Raw genomic sequence first — 22,293 nt, 5'->3', positions numbered from 1 at the left:
CAGCTATGGGTATATGGTCTTGAGTTCCTCCCTACTTTATACACTTGACCATGCATGCAGTTTGAACTTTTCAACATAATGAAATAAACAGGGACAAATCCTGTAACTGGAGACCTCACACCAAGCTATGGCATACCAGAAAAAGACGAACTGCAGCAAATGAGGTACATCTGCGAGACCAGGGGCAGGCAAACTGTAGCGTGCATGCTGTTTAGCCCCTCTCCAGTGGATTCCTGTGCAGTGACAAAAAACATATATACAAATAATGTGTTATTTGTTTATATTTTCATTTATCATCGTTGATTCTTGCATTATCTAGTTGTAAAAATGTGAAGCCATTATGCACCGAATTAAAACCATTTTTTTCTCAACTAAAATGCGAGTCAAACATTTTACTACTGTCGATAAATACAGCAAGCATAGGGTCAACGATGCAAAGCACATACATATTGTGTAACCTAGCTAGTAAACTACAGCTACTCATATGTGCTTTTGTTAATTAACCTTGATTCCACCAAACACCATTTCTTTTAGTGAGCTGGTTAAAAGCTGTCTTTATTTAGCAGGACACACACACACAATATATATATATCAACATTATATAACGTTACCTATCTTTTATTGGCCTTTTTAATGGCAGCTAACAGCATTAATATTAGTTGCCCTCCATTGTCCCAGTGAGCCGGTATGCTGAATACCATGACCCCTATACTGACAACCCTGTGCAGCCAATTAGTTATAATATTAATTACATCTGTGCTCACCTGCCTACATGTAATATCTGAATATCTCCACAATTTGACAACATTATAATGAGTTGAAGAGAGACAGTGAGCAGTGTTTTGTGACATTGTTCCTGGCAGTATGTGTATGTGTGTGGCAGTCAACGTTTAGGGATATATTTTCATTCATTATTATTATATGCATTATGTGTCACGAAGATTTTCTCAAAACAATATTGTAGTGGAAGGGGCAGTAATTGTACAAAAACACACAAATACAATACAATACAATACAATACAATTGTCCCTCCATATTTTGTATTTTTCTTACCCCCACCCCACCTCATTGCTGATTAAATAATAATAATAATAAAATAAACTTTCATGATGCAATGCATATAAAATAGGTTAAGCCCTAAACAAGATGCATTAGTCACTTTGCTTACAAGCTCCGGGAGTCTCACTTTATGAAAAACAAAACTTTCCTTATCCCATAAGCATAGAAGTCTACACAAGTACACAGCATCCAATTAAAATTAAAACACAAATATAACAAGTGGTATTTATACAGGGGAGAGCACTGTTAGTCAAATAAGATAAGATAAGAGGGGTTGCCAGGTCAGTTAAAAAACCACAGAATTGATGAAATTATGTTGTCAGCTTGCTTATCTTTCAAAATAAAAACAAACTCACTTCTTCTAAAATTGGTAATTACTACTATAGATGATGGAAGGCAGAACATGGCAGAAAAAACCACACTAGAAACACCTAAAATTCAATAACGCTATCAAATACTGACTGTGACTGCAAACCTTACCACAGTCCTTACCTAAAAAGCCTAGCAGAACTCAACACCATACACCTTAGATAGATAATGGATTTTCACTGACTTTTCCCTGTATCTCAGTTAGCTGAAGTGGTTTAAGACACTGAGGTAACTTAAAAGCTCCATGCTGAGCTGGAGCTCAAGAAACACAAAGAGCTGCTGATGAAATCAGTCATGGCCAAAGCCGTTCCAGAGTTGAGACTGAAACCTGTCCACAACCAGGTGTGGATGTTAAGAAGTACTTCAAAACTGAGGCTGCTAGCTTATCATTGTGAGGCTGTCAGATTGCAAAGCTGGAAATCTGTGGTTTTCACCCTTATGCCTTTCAAATTAAATTTCTGCAGAGCTTGAATATTTGATTTATTATTAAAAGAAGAGAAGGATATGAAATAAAAATCATAGATATTGAAAAAACTGACTTTTTTTCTCCAGGGTAAGCCGCGTATTCAGCTGTCATCTTCTGGAGTGCTGTGTCATTTTATCATTTCTGCACTGCATTGCTGCTTGATGTGTGCTTAGTTGAACACTTGCATCACTCAAGTTCAAGTGGGCGATTTGAGTATTTTTAACCTGAGGGCAGGCTCAGACTTTGACATCCTGTGGGTTTTCCAGCAACTGTAAATGCAGCTAATGTGTGGTTTCTTGTCCATGACTGCAAGTACATTGCATGTCTGAATGATGGGCAGAAGTCTCCACTGGCTAATTTGGACCACAGGGGAGCTGGTGTCACTCTGCACAAGAGCAGTAAACTGTAATAGATGCATTGCCCTCTTGCCAAAAAACAAATATTAAATGTCCTTTGTGATTAATTACTGAAATGTTTATTTTCCACTGGTTGTCAGTCATTTATGTGTTATTTTTACACTCCCATATTAAATATGATGAAAACAGATGAAGACATAGCATGCTTATGTTCCTGATTTTTTTTAAATTTAAATTGGAGCATTAAGACATACCATACCAAAGAAAGAAAGACATGACATGATGAATCAACTAGATGAAACTTAATCATGGAAAGTTTCACCCCTGACTTATATTTAAATTGGACCTGGACACAGCTTTGATTAAATCTCCCACATCTGAGCCTGGGAATAGGAAATAAGCAGCATTATGCCACACAGATAGTAACAGGTGTAGAATAACGGCATAATTGAGAAGATCGTAGAGTAAGATGGCATTTTACATTTAATTGTTCCATGTGTTAAAATGTGAAAATTCAGCATTTGTCTCATTATATACTGCTGGCATGTTAAAGCACTATTCTGACAGGATGAAGACATCCTGTAAGTGGAGTTTTTATACTGATAATTGTAATGCAGATTAGGAATCCCAGTTAGTTTGTCAAGTTTAATAATAATAATATTAAGACTGAATTGTTATTATGCTATATATAATGTAATAGGCCTATCAGATGGCACCTTGAGTCTACAACATCACATACAGTGTCACCGTGGGCTTTTCAGACTCAGAATAAATGTATCCAATTGGGGAAAATGGAAAAAAGTACAGAACAAATGATATTGCGGCAAAGGGAATCCAGTGGCTACACCTGTGTACAAACTGTGGCAAAAGGAAGAACACCTTCTTTAAGTTGCATGAAGCGCTTCGGGCAGAGAGAGTTAATATCAAATGCACAGAAACAGCTTGTATATACTGTAATACTGACTTCTCAAGTGTTTTTGGACTTACTTACAGAAACAAAACAAAGAAGACATCCCATTCTAGTCGTATCTCAAGCTACCTATCAAACATTAGTCCAAGTATAACGGCTATTTTGGCTCTTTGATCCACCACCTCCAGGCCAAGGTTTCCTACATGGCCTCCTCAATGTTTCACTCTCTTCATCAGACACTGGTTTGCTCAGGTTCCCCACTGTTCAAAAATACAGGTAGGGTACACTCTCCTCATACAAACATGTTTCCAGGAGCATCTACCAGTGATTTTACATCAGGGAAAGGTGGGACTCAACTATATGGGAATTAAATGCCTGAAATTTGCACAAACTGCACTGATGTGTTGATTTCCAGTCCTTCATTTCCTGATTCAATTTGAATACAAAAAATAAAGCTTAGTGGAGTTTTAAAAGACATTAATTCACCCTGGACTTTGTGATCTAATCACCAGTAATTTACGATTAAACATCTCAGATTCAAGTATTGTTCTTTTGTGTCTCAAAATCTGATGATTTTGAATTTTTCTGATAAATTGATGGATTAAGTATTCCTCTATGGGTTGGGAAAATTCTCCTACTCCTTGACCCAAATAAACTATTAAAAACACTCTTGGATTAGCTGGAGATGGCATCGTCACAAAGCTGAAAACAGGGATGTTTTTCTGAGCTCAAAAGATTTGTGGTGATATATGTCAACATATGATGACTATTATATATAATGAATATTATATATATGTGTGTAGATTAAACTATAATATATAGACTACATATCTTAATATCTTAGACACATGGATGCACCAGTAATATTGATCGAAAAACATCATATACACATAATAGTAACTGATAGGGACCATCTTACTTCATAATAAGTACTTTTACTTTTGATACTTTAAACACATTTTGCTGGTAATACTTACATATTAGTGGTGCCAAGGGTCAAATCCAATAAAGGAGAAGCAGCTTTTATTTACTAGGCAGCACAGCACTGGAACCAACTGCCGCAACCATTACAGTTTTTAAATCCTCTGCTATTCTCAAGCGAAAACCCAAGGTCTTATTGTTACTGTGCTTTTACTATTTATTTATTTATATAATTATATTCTTTTTCTTAATTTTAGCTCTTTTTATGCTTCTTATCATTATTAAGTGTGTTGCTTTAACTCTGAATTGTGTTGTTTTACCTTGGAGCTGCCTTTTTTTTTAACTACACTGTGCAGCACCTTGAATCTACCATTGTGTGCTATAAATAAACTGCCTTGCCTACATACTTCAGTAAGGTTATGAATGCAGGACTTTTTCTTGTAGTGGAGTATTTTCACAGTGTGGAATTGCTACTTTTACTTGAGTAAAGGATCTGAATACTTCTTTCACCACTGGTTAATGTTACTGTACTGTCTTTTGGTGGAGGGGAGTATCAAACTTTAGATTAATTTGTTTTTTATGAATCCCTGTGTGAAATTTCTAGGATGCCTCAGCAGCAGTTTCAAAAGGAGCAGAGGTGATAAACTACAATGCATTGTGCCTTACAATACACAAGTTTATGCAGCACACAAGTTTCCTATCCGTGCAGTTGTACTGCTCCACATTTAATGAATTCTCTTACTTTCAGACATTGTTTGAGTTAAATCCTGTGCTAAGAGGTATTTGACCAGAGAGAGAGCAACTGAGTTTATGAAAGTTCAGTCTGCTGAGAAGTGGAACTAAGTCTGTTTTCAATGTGGGGATTCTGACTTGGCTTAGCCCTTCAGTATTAAACTTGCCAAAGCATACAGTGAAAGGCACAAAAACACAAATGTTGGTACAAAACATGAACATTGGGTTTTAATCAAACTGCACAGCAACTTCATGACATTATGTTTTAAGAGCTGTAACTAATGCTACATTCAAAGTCAGATGAAAATAGTCAAGTGGTAGAGTGTAATCTCTAACACCACACAGACTTTTTTTAAAACTGGTATTTAGTGCTCTGAAGGTATAAATCACAGCAATATTAGTCAAACTGTCAACATTTGAGCAGAAACGTGTCAGTGCTGTATTTATCTCGTTAAACCTTGACTCTGTATGCTCTGGAGTGGCTGAAATGAGCAGATGGTGTTTAGTTATTGATGCAGACTGGTTCAAGGACAGCCTTTCCTAAGATGCATCATCTTGTAAATAATTAAATATGAGACAATATGGGATGATTACTTGACAAATTCAGACTTATTTAACTTACTTTTTCTGTGTCTATTTTTTCACACAAGTGTAACTTTACACTTATATAATAAAACAATACTTTCAGCTATAGATATAGTTTTTGCTGTAGTATTGAAAGACCATGGCAAGTTATCCCTCTAATGTAATGCCCTTCTCACCCCAAACACTTCCAGACAGAAGAGTCAATAGTGAAAGTTACCTTGTACGTATTACATAAAAAATAAAAATCTGCACAGTGTTGATGTTATGTGCCATTATGTCTGTGACATAAATTCAACGTAAAATCCTTAGGGTTGAGACAAGTTTGTCGTCTTGTTGGCGTTTCTTTCTCAAGGGGCATTACACCGCATTTATCAAAGTCAGAAGTCAAAAAGTCTGACTTTACATTTGTGGAACACAGCACATCTGCTGAGTGAGGAACAAAAACGCCAGCTTTACACCTCTTAGGGGAACTGGCACTCTTTGATGTTCAAAGCACAGTTTAGCTAAACATTAGTATTCACTGGTGATGCATGACAGCCAAATGCTATTTTTCTTTACGGTATGAATTTGAGCAGTGTGAAATGTCAGTTTCTATTTGACAGCTCATTTGTCAGTGCTTTAGGCTTCTGGTAGGCATCATCCTTTCAGTGTGCAGACACGCAAACCCTCCACCTGTGCTCTCAGGTGGAAACATCCCTGGACCTTCGCCCACAGTCACTGCCAGACCCACACACACATACACACACCTACACACACACACACACACAACACAAACACACACACACCACACACACACACACACAGTAAAAGGAGAAACAATGACCACTCTGTATTGTCTGCTGTATTTTATTGCCGTGTATTTCTTAAGAAGAGCTGACATTGGTTAGTCCTTTCTTTTTCAAACTAAACTTTATAATCTGTATGTTCATGGTCACATGTGCGAACATCTATAAAGTTGGAAATATATGTCATCAACATCTCTTCAATCAAGCTACCTAGGAAAGAAAGACATGTTAGTGTTTGTTCGGTTGTTTATAACACCATAAGTCTAAAAAATACTTCTATAGCATTGTCACAATAGACACGTCATAATCAGTGCAGCAGCTTTTTTCCCCAAATACAGTTTAATCAGGAGAGACTTCATTTTGAATGAACAACTATATTTACTACAATAAAGGTTTAAAGGGTTTGATGAAGCTGTAATTAGTATAGGAAACCCCCCACCCTCCGATGGAGTCTATAAACTGGTGGTGATGGTGAAGGGATGAACAGAACGCTGAAGATCTGGATGTGATGAAGAGTGGACTCCTAATGCGCTTATCCTGGGCACTGGATATGAGGAACTGGAGGTTAATGGGGTGGAGGAGGTCAAAATGACAGCTGACAGAAGCAAAGCAGAGAACTGATTTAAAGTTTGAAAACAAAAACATGATTGGCTGATGGAGACTGTGGCAAAATCTGTCTGAGGCCTTCTTGATTTTAAGGGGTGTGAGACAACTCTTTAAAATTAAAATAAATTAAATTGTTAATCAGCCCTTTCACTCTCTCCTAACATCCTTGTCCTTCATTAAAAAGGTACACAGTTAAAACAGCCAAAGAGCTAACAGAACAATGGCCAAGCGTCAAGGAGAAGAAAATGTGTCAAAAAAGAAGCCTATTAATTATGTAGGATTGTTAAAAATTCCTGTAAAAACATGTTAGAATTTTAATATTTTATATTATTGCGTACAGTAGTTGTGTTGATTGTGCAGTTGTTTTTCTGTTGTTTTGTACTGTTATAAAATGAATATAATATTAAATGTATATAAATTATGTAACTTTGTCAGATTATTCAATAATATAAAAGGGGTCCCTTAAGGAAAAAGGTTGGGAACCACAGCTTTAACTTAGACAGAGAGACAGAGAGAGAGACAGAGAGAGAGACAGAGAGAGAGAGATAATTGTGAATAAGGCATAAAGACAGTGCTCCTGGCTGATTTTCAGTGCTTTTGAAAGCTTTTTAGTAGGATCATTTGTTTACTATTGAATTAATTCAATGTCCCATCATGAACTGGAACTGAGCTACTCTGACTTACTGGGATTTTTTTTAACAAGAAAAAAGAGATAATAAAGTCCAGACTTGGGTATAACCAACAACAATAACAACAATAATGACATGTCATCATCTCCAGTTGTTAATATTCTTTTAAAATCTTTATAGTGGAGAGAAGTGCCAAAGGTGACCCATCCTGCAGGTCCTCTGTTGATAGTTTAATGCATGAATAAAACTGGAACTGTCTAGAACAGTAGGAGTGTGTGTTCCTACCTTGTGTGAGAACTATTACAGTGTTTGATCGTCTGTTCTTGTTCTTTGCCTCATTTCCTTCACATTAGAGGAAAAACTTAAAGGTGAAATGATCGGAAAGGAGACGTGTATTGTTTAGGCTTATCAAAATGGACTTTTGTTTTCTGTGGACTTCTCACTCCACGGCCTTTTTATGGAAACCTCAGGTGTTTTCAACAATCATCAAGAGCAAATACAATGCATATATTTCTGATGAAACTTTTTGAAGCACGGAATTGAGGTTTATCAGTGACCACAATCTTTTCAGAGGTTTAATCCAAAAAACGTACAGTGTGAAGGAGCTCAGGTGGGGCGAGCGTGTGGTAACTAGAAGAGCTGAATGATGAAGCTTGAGAGACCTGTGTGTCAGGATTAGCATCCTCATCCAAGATTTAATATGACAGTCATACACCCAGTCCTTTTTTGGATACAGGTGTCAAATCTTACTTTTTTCAAAGGTCACTGAAAATTAATCATGGCTAAAAAAAAGCTTAGGGGGGAGCATCTCTCTATATCCGAAGCACAAGCTGGACCCAAATTACCATGACCTCGTAGCAACTGGCCGTGTGGCCTGACATGTGGATGTCAGCAGACGCTAGGTCACTGGCAGCTAAAAGGATTTTGATTAGGAGACTTCCACTAACCGGCAAAATCCATATGTGTGTGTTTACTGTTGTAAATAGTTTGAAGACTTTATGAAACGCATTAGCTGCAAACATTGATTTTCTTAAAGAGCGTATTTGTTTGCCTTGAAACCGACGCACAAGCACCCGGTTGATGGTAATTGATTTACTTAATGGCATCCATTTAGTGTAGATTAATTCATTTTCACAATATCACAATTGTATAATAGATGCAGCTCAATCAATCATGCAGCTCAATCAATCCACCACAGAGGATGTAAAGTTCAGGCAAGGTCATTTTGTGCAAATGACAGGGAATTTAGCATGTGCATGAAGTGACCTTATCCCATGTAGATATGTATGGTTCAGGTGGACTACACCCTGACATCCGCAGCTTGAGTTTACTATATTGGCACTGATGTGACAACCATGGCTAAGTTTGTGCCCTCATTTCCCCTTCTAGTTACTTGTACCGTCACATCTTATTGCTCTCTGATCAACTCATAACACTAACATGTGTCCTCACCAGAGATTCCTGTTAGAAACAGAATGCATCCTGCCACTGGAGACTTTTCAAAGGCTAATAGAGACAGTTTGGCTTTCCTCATGCTTCATTTACAGAAGACCTGCTTTATTGTGCTGACTGCCCTGTGTTAAACACAAACCCTGGTAGAACGATGATTTGTCCAATTATGGAAGCTGTTAGTGTAAAAGCTTGAGATGAGTAGTTAATATGTCATGGGAATACAACACCTACAATATAATTCAGTTGGATCCAACTACGTTTGTTGGAGCTTTTTATACAAATTTTGTGGAGTTAAGATGCACATAGGATGACTAAGTCCTCTACAAATTCATTTGATCAATTTAACCCAAGAGTACAGCGTGCAAGCAACCCGTTTGTAAGCAAGAGATGATTGAGTCAGTTTTGTGGTTTTGTTTTTTCAATTTTCACTGAGTTGATTGAGCCTCAGTATGACATGTTGTCCTTCCCAGAACAGAACTAGCAGTGTTTCCTGTGCAGAGACTTAGCAACTAGCTTTAAACACATTACGCAAAAAAATGTACTGTAGAAATAATATCTAGATTATAAAGGCATACATGGAGTTTTTCACTTTTTATATGTGGTCAGATTACAAACCCTAGTATTGTTACCATTGTCGAAGCTGTTATTTTGTATTAATACCAACTCTATAAAAAATTTGGATCCTACATGAGCAATCTTTTTACTTCCCTGTTTGGATCTTTTATTTAAAGCTTCCCTACACTCAAAACTATGTTTTTCTTTTGTTTCCTACAGTTGGATGTTTCTATTCATGCTTCACTGTGCAGGATGATGTATGTACAGAGTTTGACANNGTTTTCACATTCATCTGCTGAAACAAGCATGATTTGTTACATCACAAATAGTTGGGAAGCCATTCTTGGTTCAGTATGCAACTTATACAAGTGTGATGTAGAAATGTGAAGCCGCCAGTGCACTTACACTGAGAATTGAACTTTATAGTGAAGATGAAGATTGTTCCAATTAGACTATTTGTATACGTGTTTTAATGCATGTCTGGAGCAGATCTTTAAGCTTGTCAAGACATGGCCTTGCACCACTGTGCATTATGTAACAGTGTAATGATTAATAATAATACTATTACTACTACTACTAATAATAATAATAATAAGAAACTCATATTTTTATTTCAAATTGTTAAAATGGTATCAGTCAACCTCTAAATGTTATCAGCAACCTACAATTAGGAAATTGATGAAAACAACCTTTCCAGGAAACACAAAGACAAGAAAAGCTAACGCAGATAAGTAAAGTCTCCAATCTCTTTTAAAAATGCATGGAGACTGAAAAAGGCGAGTATACATACTTTCTGGCAGTTGACATGTCTTCTGACTCATCAAGCTAAAATGCCCTTCATGTAGACAGAATGGGAGGGATTCGAATCCAGCTTTTGTCACATGTCACCTTCGCTGTCTTTCCCATTCTGATGTTTTTCCTGTCACTCTGTCCTGTACATTTTTCTTTTTTAAATACCCCAAACCCAGTTCTTCCTCTACTGGCCGGCTCAGAGCTAAGCACGGTCTATGCTTCCCAGTCAGAGGCTGAACAGTTCAGTAAATAATATTAGAATTTATCTACAAGCCCTACCCCTACTGTGAGGATTTTTCTGCATAAAACTCTTATGGGAGTGGAAAGCCTATTTGATCTAATGAATTTTAGGATTGCCTTTCATGTGAGGAGCACAGAGGTTTTAGCCCAACTGATGAACATCCCACCAAAAGTATAAAAACACTGTAATGAGGGGCCCCTTAACTGGCATGAGGCAGTTTTTCTGAAGCAGAAAGGCACCTGAATCAACAATGAACAGAACAGCACAGGCACTTACATATAAAACCCTGAAATAAACTCACGCTGAATAAAAATATACATTAACTAGTTTTTCCCCCTTTCATCTGAGGGTAGTTTGTGAAGAGACTTGATTAAAATATATTATGCTGCAGTTCCAGTATCACAATTTACATCGCTCCTTAATAGACACTCTCTTTGCAATAATTGGAACAAAAGTGCTGAAGTGATCATCAGTGCTTGAGGGCTTAATAAGTAAATGTTAATGTGTATCCATAAATTGGAACAGTTCCTCCAGTGATTGCAAATGCACAATTTAAGTATCTGCTGTTGCTGTTTATTATGGCAGAGTCTCAACACCCCCTCCTGCTAAGTTCACATTTTGAAAGGCAACATTACTTGATTGCAATGTAAATCGCAAGCCTGCTGATTTATTTTGGTGGTAGTCAATTTTTGAGACCAACAATGAAGATGCTAAAAAGGTTTTAATCAGAGCACCACACAAATAATCACCTCTAAAAATGAACCAGTCAGAAGCCAGTGATTTTTTTTTTTTTTTTTAATAATTCCTCTTCTCACACTGAAGTAACAAGTCTCAAGTATGTCAAGGATGCCCTTGAGAAACGGGTCGTCTATAAACTTTTTTTTTTTATACATCATATTACATCCAACCAAATATATTACACTGCTGTCTGCACTAATTTTACAGTTCGGTAAAGTTAATAAAAAACCAATATAAACCTCTGGCATGACAGCACTTTTCAAGGTGAATCAACATGCGTGATTAGCCTCTCTGTAATGTTGCTGACACCCAATGATGCATAAAGGCTTGAGGACAAATATATAAAAAATCTATCTTTCAAAACTATTTAATGAATGTCCCATATCTTCATTTTTGACATCTTATATACAGTAACTCAGAGGCAGTGCCGGCTGGGGCATCCAGCTGCATCCTTCATCAGTGACAGTAAGTGGACAGAAGCGTGAGGAAGATTAACTAGAGAATAATTTGGTTTTTGAAGCCGCGGTTGAGGTCTTTGTGTGGGAGGACAATTGAGTTGAGTATAATCACCTCGGAGGGGATGGTCACATTACAACCTGAGGAGAAAAAGCAAGGTTGTATTTAGTCTGTGCAGTGTAGTACAGGATAGTAGACACAATACATTATATTTCAGTTGTAACTCACACTCCTGGCATATAGGATGTGATGTATTTTACCTTTCTGGTAAAGGTAGAAAGCCTAAAAAGCAATGTTGTGTGTGAACAGGCTGAATACAGCTCACAAAAAAATCAAATAAAGATCTTCTAGTACTGGATGTACTGTTTTGACACGTGTTATCTAGGAAGTACAGTGGAAACTCAACAAATGTTCTTTGTTGCAGTTTCAAACAATGAGCACTTAGCACTAAATGGAGACAATGACAGATGTATAATTCAGTAATGCATCATGAGTCATGTTGGCAAGAAAATGTTGAGACAAATATATGCGCAAATATGTCAAATTACTATCCGATACATGCTGTAGTCGACTGCAGGGACTGATCACAGCATGGACCTTTCCCTTATTAATCTGCTAACTTTTCATTTCTGAGAACACATTTTTAAAAATGCTGAAGAGAAAAATACATATTTTGATGCGGAATATAATGAATATTTAACAATTCATCTGAGGAATGCAAGTTTCACTCAAGGTCAGTGCGTGCTTACCGAGAATGGTAATTGAGGGTGTGAGTTTTCCATCTCTGAAGAGGGTCTCGCTGTCAATCTTTGCATAGGGATCATTGGGGTTTGGGTCACTTGGTGTTCCTTCTACTCTTGCCCACTTGCCAATGGTGCTGTCCCATCCCACAATGCTGTTCAAAACACAGCAGTGATCCTACAGGAACAACAACAGGACAGAAAACATTTTAAGTTAAAACATTATCAAGCGGATAACTGTAGAACGACTGAAAACTCTAAAGGTTTTAGGTATCCAAATACGCCGTATTAGATATCGTTCCTATATGTGAATAATCATTGAGCACGGTCAAATCAAACTACTTAAAACTTCAGATTAAAAACCGAAATATAGCTCATACAACAAATTGTCCTTGTAGGCTATATGTAATAAGTCGCTGACAGTCTAAATTCATTTTGGAGACATCCAGTCATCACTGCAGACATGGGATTAAATTATGTCAGCCTCCAAATCGTTAAAAATGACATCTTTGTGAGAGGCTCAGGCAACAATATTTCTGGGGTGACAGACGAGCTTAAAGATACATTCTAGAGAAGTCTGTTGAAGTGTGGATAATAAAATGTTAAGATGTCACCAGCAGTAAATGGGCAGATAAATGTCCCTTCTAACTTAGTGTGAGCTCCAGTTTAATTCCAAACTTGATGGTTATACTGTGAGTGAAGCTAAAACCTTAAACCTTCCTTAAGCATAAGACTAAGTTCACATTTTGATTCAGTTGAAAATAGCATAATCAATTCAAGTCAGACAGTGCCTACAGTGAACCTCACTACGCCCCGGCCGGTCCTGTTTAGGATGTGACAGTAAATTGTTTCACAGGGGCTCACCTGTAGAGTTGCACCATGGAGGATGATGGATTCTCGAACTCTGACCCCAGCACCAATAGTGACTCCAGTGCCAATTGACACATTGGGACCCAACTGGATTGAGAGAGGAAAGAGATACACCTGTATTTTACTTTTCCACCCAGTAAGAGCTGCATATTTTTCAATAAAGGGTGTTCTGATAATGGCACCTGTTCAATTCTACATATTTATGGTGTTACACGCCACACAGTAGGGAATCTTACCATAGCAGTGGGGTCAATGTTGGCTGTAGGATGAATATAGACATTACCTGGAGAAATGAAAGAGAAGTATCAATAAATCTGTCTGTAATATAAGAAAGGAACAAACATTACAGAAGATTAATCAATCTTACCACTTATTCTGGGCCCTCCCTCCTTATTTGAGGCCAGTCTTTCGGGATGAGTAGTGTGATACTGGTTGAGGTATAGCCGACTGGCATAAATTGCAGACCTGGAAAAAAAACAAACAACAAAAGGCATTTTTGATAGCATCAAAATCAGTGCTATCAGTATCACTCCGTTTCTTTTAGATCAGGGCGGTAATGTATGATTTTGGTGTTCAAAGCACAATTTTTTATATGTTTAAATTTGAAATGAGGTTTGCTTCAAAAAGAATAAAAGTCTAACTTGGCGTTTTTTTTTAACTAGGTTGGAGGCCTGTATGTATGACAGTCCAATGTCTCTCTTCTCCTCCAACATTATTTTAGGCTACAGGGTTGTCCATGTTGCAAACACTAATTCCCGATGAATGTGACAGCATTTATGACATATACACTTACCCAGCAGATTTAATCTGACTCCAGAAGCTGAGGGTTTTATATACGTAGAGTTTGCCCTGTCCTGCCAGGGCAGTGAAAATGTCTTGCTCCAGCCTGATGGCCTCAGCTCGGTGCCAGCCGTTGGTTGGCTCCTCTCTGCAAGAGACAGATCATCAGTTTATGGCACTGAGTTACAAACTAGGGCCAGGGGCCTCGTTCATTAAAGTCTTGTGCACAAAGTCAGAATGAAATGAAAGTCGGGATTTAAACTGAAAAACATACTATAAACTGAAGTTCAATTTTCACTGCAAAATCAAAATTAAACTCAGCCACTTTCAGGGTATGGCTGTCAATAATTTCTCTCTTCATATTTTTTTAGAAGAATCGAGTGGAACATTATTAAAGAAGTAGGTGATTTCCCAAAGGATGTGGCCTTAAAGTGGATGTACTATAGGATAACTAAAATACTAAGCAGATGACGAGTCACTGCAGGCGTGAACATAAACGTTTCTCCCTCTACAGCCCTGAATACTCTTTCCTGACTAACTTTACCATTCTCCCTGACTACTTAATGAACATTTAAATACACAGAATGTGCTGCATTGTTATGTTTTTGAACTAGAAATTGCCCCAGTTTAGAAAAAAAACAATACTTTAAGAATTGAAGATGAGTTCGCATGGCTTTCTCTTTACACTATTGTAATTAAATACTCGCTGATCAACCCAGTGGCACCTTTACCTCCACAGTCTTTCTTAAAGCCAGAGAAAAACACATATTTATTGCCCTACAACCCAGCCCTTAGAATAAAATGAGAGCAGAGTTAAAATTCATCACTGATACTAACTTTGATGGTGTCAGTGCTGGATTGAAACCAAAGCTGATTACCTAGTAGTGATCCAAAACTTAAGTAGAAGAGTCTATGTGTTCCATATTAATCAGGGTCTCTGGCATAGTGTATTGTGAGAGCCCCAAGATGAAACAGAGTGTTAAATATTGATGAAAAGAATATTTTAAAAGGATAGCATCCATAATCGAAGTTTCACCAAAAAGGAGGGGATGTGGTTAGAGGCAAAGTACTCCCTGAGAGATTCCGCAGTATAACCCTTCTCATTTCTATCAAGTATCTCTGATGTGTTCAGCAATTTTGCTGATTCGGTGTTCTCCTTGATTAAAGTGCTATTGATGTTATCAGGTGAATTATGCAGCGCATGGTTTGACCTTTTGTAATATATTCCAAGTGTCCTTGGGGCGCCAAATGTTAGGTCTTCTCCACCACAGTGAACATTTGAGAAGACATAAAGTGTAAAATCTCCCAAAAAAACTCCATGTATTGATCCCATGTGTTATTATGGCTGCTGTGAGTGACCAGGGTGCAATCCGTCCACATGCACGTGTAGGCTGTGATCAGACAGGAAGCTTGTTCTAATGTTCAGAAGAAAAGCACAGCTGGGAGTGTAGCAGCTATATAATTGTCACTGGCAACTATGGAACACAAAGTTTAACCAGTTCTTTTCTAGCTAACCTAAAGAAACAACAGGGTAAACAGACAAGCGAATAAAAATAGATATGAGGAAGTCAGTAAAGTTCTGCTTGCCCTTAAGGCGATGAACAGACAATAGCAAACTGCATGACACAGTGTTTGACACTTGGGAGACAAAGCTACAATAAGGTAAATTTAGTAATGCCAGACAACAGATATATTTATACCTACGTATACGATATCTCAAGTGAATTCTGTCTTTACTCTAGGGCTTAAAGCAAAAGTGCATCATACAAAAAGGTGTAAAAACGACAACAGGTTACGTGCTGGACAGTTTCTTGGCTCTGACTAGTTGCCGGACAACCAAAGAAACAGACCATCTGTAAAACAGGTGTCATTTTTACATTTCGGTTTTTGTACAGATTAAACAAATGCATGTTAATGAGTGAGCTATAGAAGTCCTGGTAGGTGGATTCTGTTACCTTTGGACAGAGGGAAGCTAGCTGTTTACCCCATGTTTTCCCCAAACGTCAAACCTTGGAGTGACCCAGTAGTGTTGGTTTCAAGGGCAAAATAGGTAAAAAAAAAAACAACAAATGACACCACAAACAAATAATCAAGCTGCTTGCAAAATGGGAGGTGATAATTTGTAGGAAAAAAGGGGGCAGGCAACATTCACAAAGCACCCTATGCAATCTCAGCCTTATCACGGGTTATCTTTCTACAGCTCACACCATACACTGTGCACACAAGTGCTCTATAACTACACCGTGCAGCCCAAATGTACCAACTTACCCATCGTATGGATATCTGATGATTGTGTGAGGAAACAGAAATCATGGCAGGGAAGATAAGGGAAGGGAAAAAAAGACAAATGAAGAGAACCAAAGGAATGGAATAAAATGGTATTCACATGCATTCCCCACACACAGATCCCCCCCAAAGCTTCAGAGGGAGAGAGAGAGAGAGAGAGAGAGAGACAGAGAGAGAGAGAGCTTTCAACTCACAACAACATGTCCTGTTGATTCTTTTGAAAGACGGTGCCGATGTGCTGGAAGATGTCGGGGTTAAAGAGGTATATACCGCAGTTTATGATGTCACTCACAAACGTGCTCGGTTTTTCCACGTAATGCAAGACCTGAATGAAAAAGAGGAGCAGTCGCGGTTTTAAGGTGATTTAGTAATGAGCGACTATTTAGGGAAATGGGAATAGGAATGGTTAAATACCTCGTTTGTGTCCTCGTTTTCAACAATACAGCCGTAGTTCATGGACTGCTTTCTGTTTGACTGATGAAAGAGAAACATTTAGGATACATCAAATTTTGACAGAACCAACAAAAAAAAAAACAGAAATAATAATAATAAAAAAAAACTTTTGGGAGTTTTACTTCTAATAAAGACAATAACTGTCAAAAATGAAATCTCACCGTTGTCCCAAGGATAACAAAGCTGTTTGGTTCTCCGTGTTCCTTCTGGAAGCTGAGCATCTCTGCGAGAGGAAACGCTGAGCAAACATCAGCATTCAGAACAAAGAAAGCCTCTGGACTACCGGAGACAATCTGATCTCTGAAGTGATAGATGCCCCCTCCCGTGCCCAGGGCTGCATACTCCTGCAAATACCTGGGGTGCAGAGACAGGAAGAACAGCATACCTGCAGTCACTCAGCAGCGGTATTGCACCACAGGAAAACTACCACCACAGAAAACATGAACTAATAAGATATAATAAACTAGAATAAGAAGAAAGAAGCACTATTCAAGTATTTCTGTTAATGTCGGATTCAACAGAGAAATGTTTTTTAAACCACAGTTCAGAGCATCTGAGAAGTGTTTTTTTTTAACAACTGGTGTCTATTCTTTACTGAATTATGTGTCATTAAGAAGAAGACATTATTTATGAAACTTAACACCTTAGCAGTACATACAATACATGTTGTGAGTGTTCAGTATGCAAGTAATTAGGTACGTTGTTTGGCTAGGAGCTCTGTTGTTTACCTGATGGAAATTTTGAACTCCTGCTGTGCATTTAACAGGAATCTGCTCAGTTCTTCATTTGGTTGATAAAAGCCGATGAGCAGAATCTCCTTCATATTTGGTACCTGGTAACACAAAAGATCTTCATTATTATTATTATCATTAAATGCTATTATCTGCATCACAAAGCACAGGGGAAAGAATGTGTTAACAGCAACCAGCAACTGGGACGACAAGCTCTTCCACAATCACCCTACATTGTGTACTACATTTGCCAATTCCCCACTGCACACTGACTTCGGTATTGCAGTGGCTCTCACCTTGGCACATGCTTCAATGTGATGCTGCAGCATGGGCACACCAGCCACTGGAAACAAGGGTTTGGGAACTTCAAATGACAGCGGCCTGAACCTGGTGCCTGAAAAGCAATGTATAGGTGATTACTTGCAAACCAGACTTTTTTTCCTCAGTGTGAATTCAGATTAAACAGAACCCTTAACTACACTGTATGCAATGCCCTTTTCTCTCTTACATACATATACTTTAATGCTTTTCTTTGCCTGTGTAAAGGCACCTTAAACTGCCTCTTTGTTTGAAATGTGCTATCAGGTGTGTTCAACTAGTGTTTAACAAAGCATTAGGGGTGATCACCAGGAAGCACATAATCCCTATAAAATCTCCACTTGGTTTACTAATCTCATTTTCATATTTTTAAACTAAACACGGTTGACTGAACTTCTGCCGAACTGAACAACGAGTCCTAACACCTCGATTAAACTTATTATTTAACTCATTGTTGTAGTAAATGTGAAAACAAATCTCAAAACACCTTTTTTTCAAGTGGAGTACGTTGATATGAGTGACAATGGGTCTAAGTAAGAGGTCAATAATATTAGACCAATAATAATGACATGGTACACATACAGCACGCCTTTAACGCTATCTGCATAGACAGTGCTGTTATTTATTGTCATATTGTTATTGTTATTAAGTGTTGTTTTCCTTTGTTTGTTTGTGTGGTGTCCCCTCATTGTGCCACGTCACTGATATAAACAAGCTCTTCAGAGGGCTCGTTAGCATTAGCCACCTAGCTCCGCTTTAACCGAGCACGGTTTACGTTAAACACACGACATGAATGGGGTTTCTTCTTACCTTTCTGGGGGCCTCCGATTAAGATAACCGCCTTCAGCATTTTGATCCGTGAGTGCTGTCTGAACACAACCTGCTGCGGCTGTTTGCGAACACTTCCGCATCCACTTCTTGCGTGTGACGTCGACGAGAAAACACGGAGCGGATGACGTAATAAAAACCTTTATATTTATAAAGGTTTTTGTTACGTCCTCTGCTAGTTATTATTTATATATGTATATGTAGGAGCATATATAGGAATACATAATACATAATAGTAATTAAATCTTCAGGCATAATGAAACACAATAAACTCATGATGGGCAAGAAATAAAATACCAACATGGGTGAAATATCCCCATAAATCTATGTTTTTTAAAGAAAAATAAAGAATAAAAACATTCATTTAAAAACACACACAAAGGAAGGCTTGCTATTTCTTCATTTACAACAGTGAATATGACATTTATAAGAATGATCATATTTATCATGTCAGGGATAGATTAATTTAAATTGTCCACGTAAAAGAAAATATGAGAAATGTCATTAACCTTAAGTGATAACCAATTATTTATGTCTGACCAAATCTTTTGGACACAGGACATGAGGAAAACATGTGCTCTAAAGTTTCATCTGCCATATAACAAAAGGTACAAGGGTCTATTTCAAATTAAACCTTTTTTTAAAGAAATTCAGCAACTGGATAATAATAATAAAGAGCTATGACAAGATATGTTGACTCAGTGGGGAGCATTCATTATATTAGGTGTTATTAAGTTGATATGCAGTATCTATCTGCATTCAGTGATCATTAAAAGAGCAGTAAAGGCATCCCAAATTAAAACAAAATGAATAGTTTACTAGGGACAGAGAACCCATCAGACAAAACAAATAGGCTATCCAGGTGAATTAAAGCCTAATACAAATAAAAAGCTGAGTGAATTGCTGAACCTATGAATTTAAAAGGGAAATTAATCTTTAGTCTCTGTTTTTAAACATATCAATCAGAAAGTAGAAGTAATTTTCTGATTGATTGTTCTATCTAACAGTTATTGTATTTGGCAAATGGTCATATTCCAAGCCTCCAGACTGCCTACAGAACAATGCCTATATGCAAAATTGCATTTGTAGATCTCTCTCGTGTTCTTTAAGCCATTCATGTTTACAGGGACAGTGGAGCTTCATCTTATGAGACATCAGAGATTTCAGACCTTTAAGTTGAAGCTTTCTGGAATAAAAAATAAGATATAATGGTGGCTGATTTATTGGACAATATTAACACCGTTGCAATATCAAGCAAACACATGCAACAGCCAACCATCTACACATCCTTACACAGTGTAGACCAGTGGTTCCCAACCTTTTTTCCTTAAAGGACCCCTTCTTCTATCATTTATTAAACTGACGACCCCTGACTCAGTGACATATTTTATAAATATTTCATATTATATTCAAAACTGTACAGTGAACCCAAATAGTGAACTTAGTAACCGTGAGACGTTTGTGTTAAACAAGTCATTTGGATGAAAGCAGATTATTTCCTGTTTAGGGAACTTTTTATACAATTCTGCCTGTATTATGTTTTTTTTTTTAAATAAATCATTTCAACTTATGGTGGGGAAAGCGCAGGTGTTAACAATAAGATTAACGATTGCTCCAAACCAAAGCAGCTAAATGGAATTCAGCCATCATTAATTTTAATACTTACACCTGTGCTTTTACAACCGCGACATGTCAAAATGCCTCAGGTTAGAAACAACCTAAATGAAGGAAAAGAAATAAAATAAAATAAAATGGGAGTAGTAATACCCGTTGACCTGAAAGACATTATACTTGGACTGAACATTGCAACATTGAGTTTATGATAGTTAAGGCAGCCGTTTCTGCTTATTTTAAATGTTATTCATTTCATTTTGAAAGTATTGCGAGCCTGAGTTTGAGGAGCTAATGCAAGCACGCTTCTGCTTTTCAAGGGTATTATAATGTTGGTAGGAAAAAATCAGTATTAACAGTATCATTTATTTCTCCTTTATTTCTTTATATGTCAGATAAATAACTGATTCTACTATCACTGTCCCTGTGATTTATGGAGAAGCCTTAAAAAGTATCGCCTGGGGCGGGGGGGACTCTAGACCCACCACATTGTTTTGTAATCCTACAGCGTGTTGTTCTGTTTTATTGCATGCGCATAAAGTAGGTTATGGTTTTATTTGAGTTGAGGAAACTTATAGCAGTAGGTAAAATAACTCCGCTGTCAGTTATGAACACTCTTAAATACAACAAATAACATACACAGCTCTAATGAAGCAGTTTACTTTCATATTTCCTCATTAAAACGTAACCTGAAGTAAAACACTCTCCCATGTGGAGGTATTCATAACTCAAACATATGCAAATAAGAAGCAAATCTGCATCAAACAAACAGAATAACATTTTAGTCAACAATCACCAGGGGACAGGTGCTTTGGTACGAGTCCTTCTGCAGAAGCAACAGAGGAATCTGAGGCGCGTTAGTGTCTCCTCCAAAAGTTTAAAGGTTTTTTCCTTTGCATTCTCGCCCATCTCCACCTAAACAGAAGCTGCATTACACTTCCTTTATAAAAACACATGCAAAAAAAGAGACAAAAATTCAAACGTGTATGGGAAGAAGACAGTGTTTATTATACTGACATAATTTGCATCCATTCTATTGTCACAATATAATAAATCCTCCAATATATTAAAAAAATATGTATAATTTCGCTTTCAAAGTTTTCAAATTGGCTATAAAAACCTTCCTTCTGAAATTTGAAAGTGAGTTCCACAGTCAATATCACACTGTATTCTCATATTACAGAAAATGAAATCAGCATCTTACTCCTAAATATTACACATTTTAAACGGATGTCTAAAGGGATCGAAGAACTTAGTGCATGGCTCCAGATTGCTTGATTCAACATCACCCTGTAGGTTTAGTCTTCATTATTACTGTTGGCAGTTATAAGTAATTCTACAGGCCAACATAAAAAAATAAAAAAAATCACCCCATCAACAGCAATTCAGTCGTGTTTCATACACTACAATGCGCTACCTGTAAAATCGTTCACATATGCTGCTGTTCCCGTTCCAAGTACTGACACTTGAAAAATACAATTCTAAATGTTAAACAAATAGCTCAGCAAAAAAATCATATGATGAGAGGCACAAACAATGGCTGTACTAGAAAATATGTGTTCCATCTCCAATACCTAGGGCCCACTTTCAGATGAATTCTTGCTGTTTCACGAGTGAATTATAAAATAAAACTTGATGCGGGTAAAAAAAACCCCAATCACATAAATCTCTTTTAAATTAAAACAAAATTGGTTCAGCAAACAAAGATTGACATGAAAGACTAGTGTAAAGACTTTGTGCCTCAAAATATTGGTCTGCCTTCAACACAAAGTACCAACAGCAAAGAGTGTTTGTTATTCATTAAAGTAACAGTACCGTTATTGCTTAAAATAATCTATCAAAATAAACATTCATACTCAAATACTCAAGTCCAAAAATCACAAATTCCAGAGAGAAGTGAGTTACTCTTCAACAACACTGTAAATGTGAAACCAGCATACCAATTGCAGCCAGTATTAAATGATTTTAAAACAATGTATTACTTGCCTTAAAATCAACTGTGCTGTGTTTAAAAAAAAAAAAAA

At 37.2% G+C, this 22,293-nt stretch overlaps 1 protein-coding gene across 2 annotated transcripts; it reads right to left on the bottom strand.

Annotated features, from left to right (window-relative positions):
- Positions 1–11,238: 11,238 nt before the first annotated feature.
- Positions 11,239–18,767, bottom strand: gmppaa (GDP-mannose pyrophosphorylase Aa). Of its 2 annotated transcripts, XM_035677009.1 has the most exons (13): positions 18,641–18,767; positions 17,809–17,906; positions 17,510–17,613; positions 16,943–17,135; positions 16,743–16,802; positions 16,523–16,653; positions 16,311–16,325; positions 14,056–14,190; positions 13,630–13,727; positions 13,499–13,545; positions 13,257–13,349; positions 12,402–12,570; positions 11,239–11,792 (listed from the first exon to the last, which is right to left on the bottom strand). In XM_035677009.1, the coding sequence occupies exons 1-13, from the start codon at positions 18,678–18,680 to the stop codon at positions 11,692–11,694; spliced, it is 1,284 nt and encodes a 427-aa protein (XP_035532902.1). In that variant the 5' UTR covers positions 18,681–18,767; the 3' UTR covers positions 11,239–11,691. The 2 variants fall into 2 exon arrangements, with proteins under 2 accessions (XP_035532902.1, XP_035532903.1); XM_035677010.1 differs by lacking the exon at positions 16,311–16,325.
- Positions 18,768–22,293: the final 3,526 nt, after the last annotated feature.

This window comes from Morone saxatilis, unplaced genomic scaffold (genome assembly GCF_004916995.1).
Source record: "Morone saxatilis isolate NCDOM2014 unplaced genomic scaffold, NCSU_SB_2.0 Contig5, whole genome shotgun sequence".
In the NCBI taxonomy this organism is placed as follows: domain Eukaryota; kingdom Metazoa; phylum Chordata; class Actinopteri; family Moronidae; genus Morone; species Morone saxatilis.
This window is presented reverse-complemented; position numbering and strand designations above follow the sequence as displayed.

Bases quoted from the DNA above. Each gene is read 5' to 3' on its own strand.
- gmppaa (XM_035677009.1), bottom strand. From the start codon at position 18,680: ATGCTGAAGGCGGTTATCTTAATCGGAGGCCCCCAGAAAG. The intron at 16,803-16,942 runs GTGAGATTTCAT...CTCTTTCATCAG, and splicing joins TTGTTATCCTTGGGACAACG to TCAAACAGAAAGCAGTCCAT. The intron at 13,546-13,629 runs GTAAGATTGATT...TCATTTCTCCAG, and splicing joins GGGAGGGCCCAGAATAAGTG to GTAATGTCTATATTCATCCT.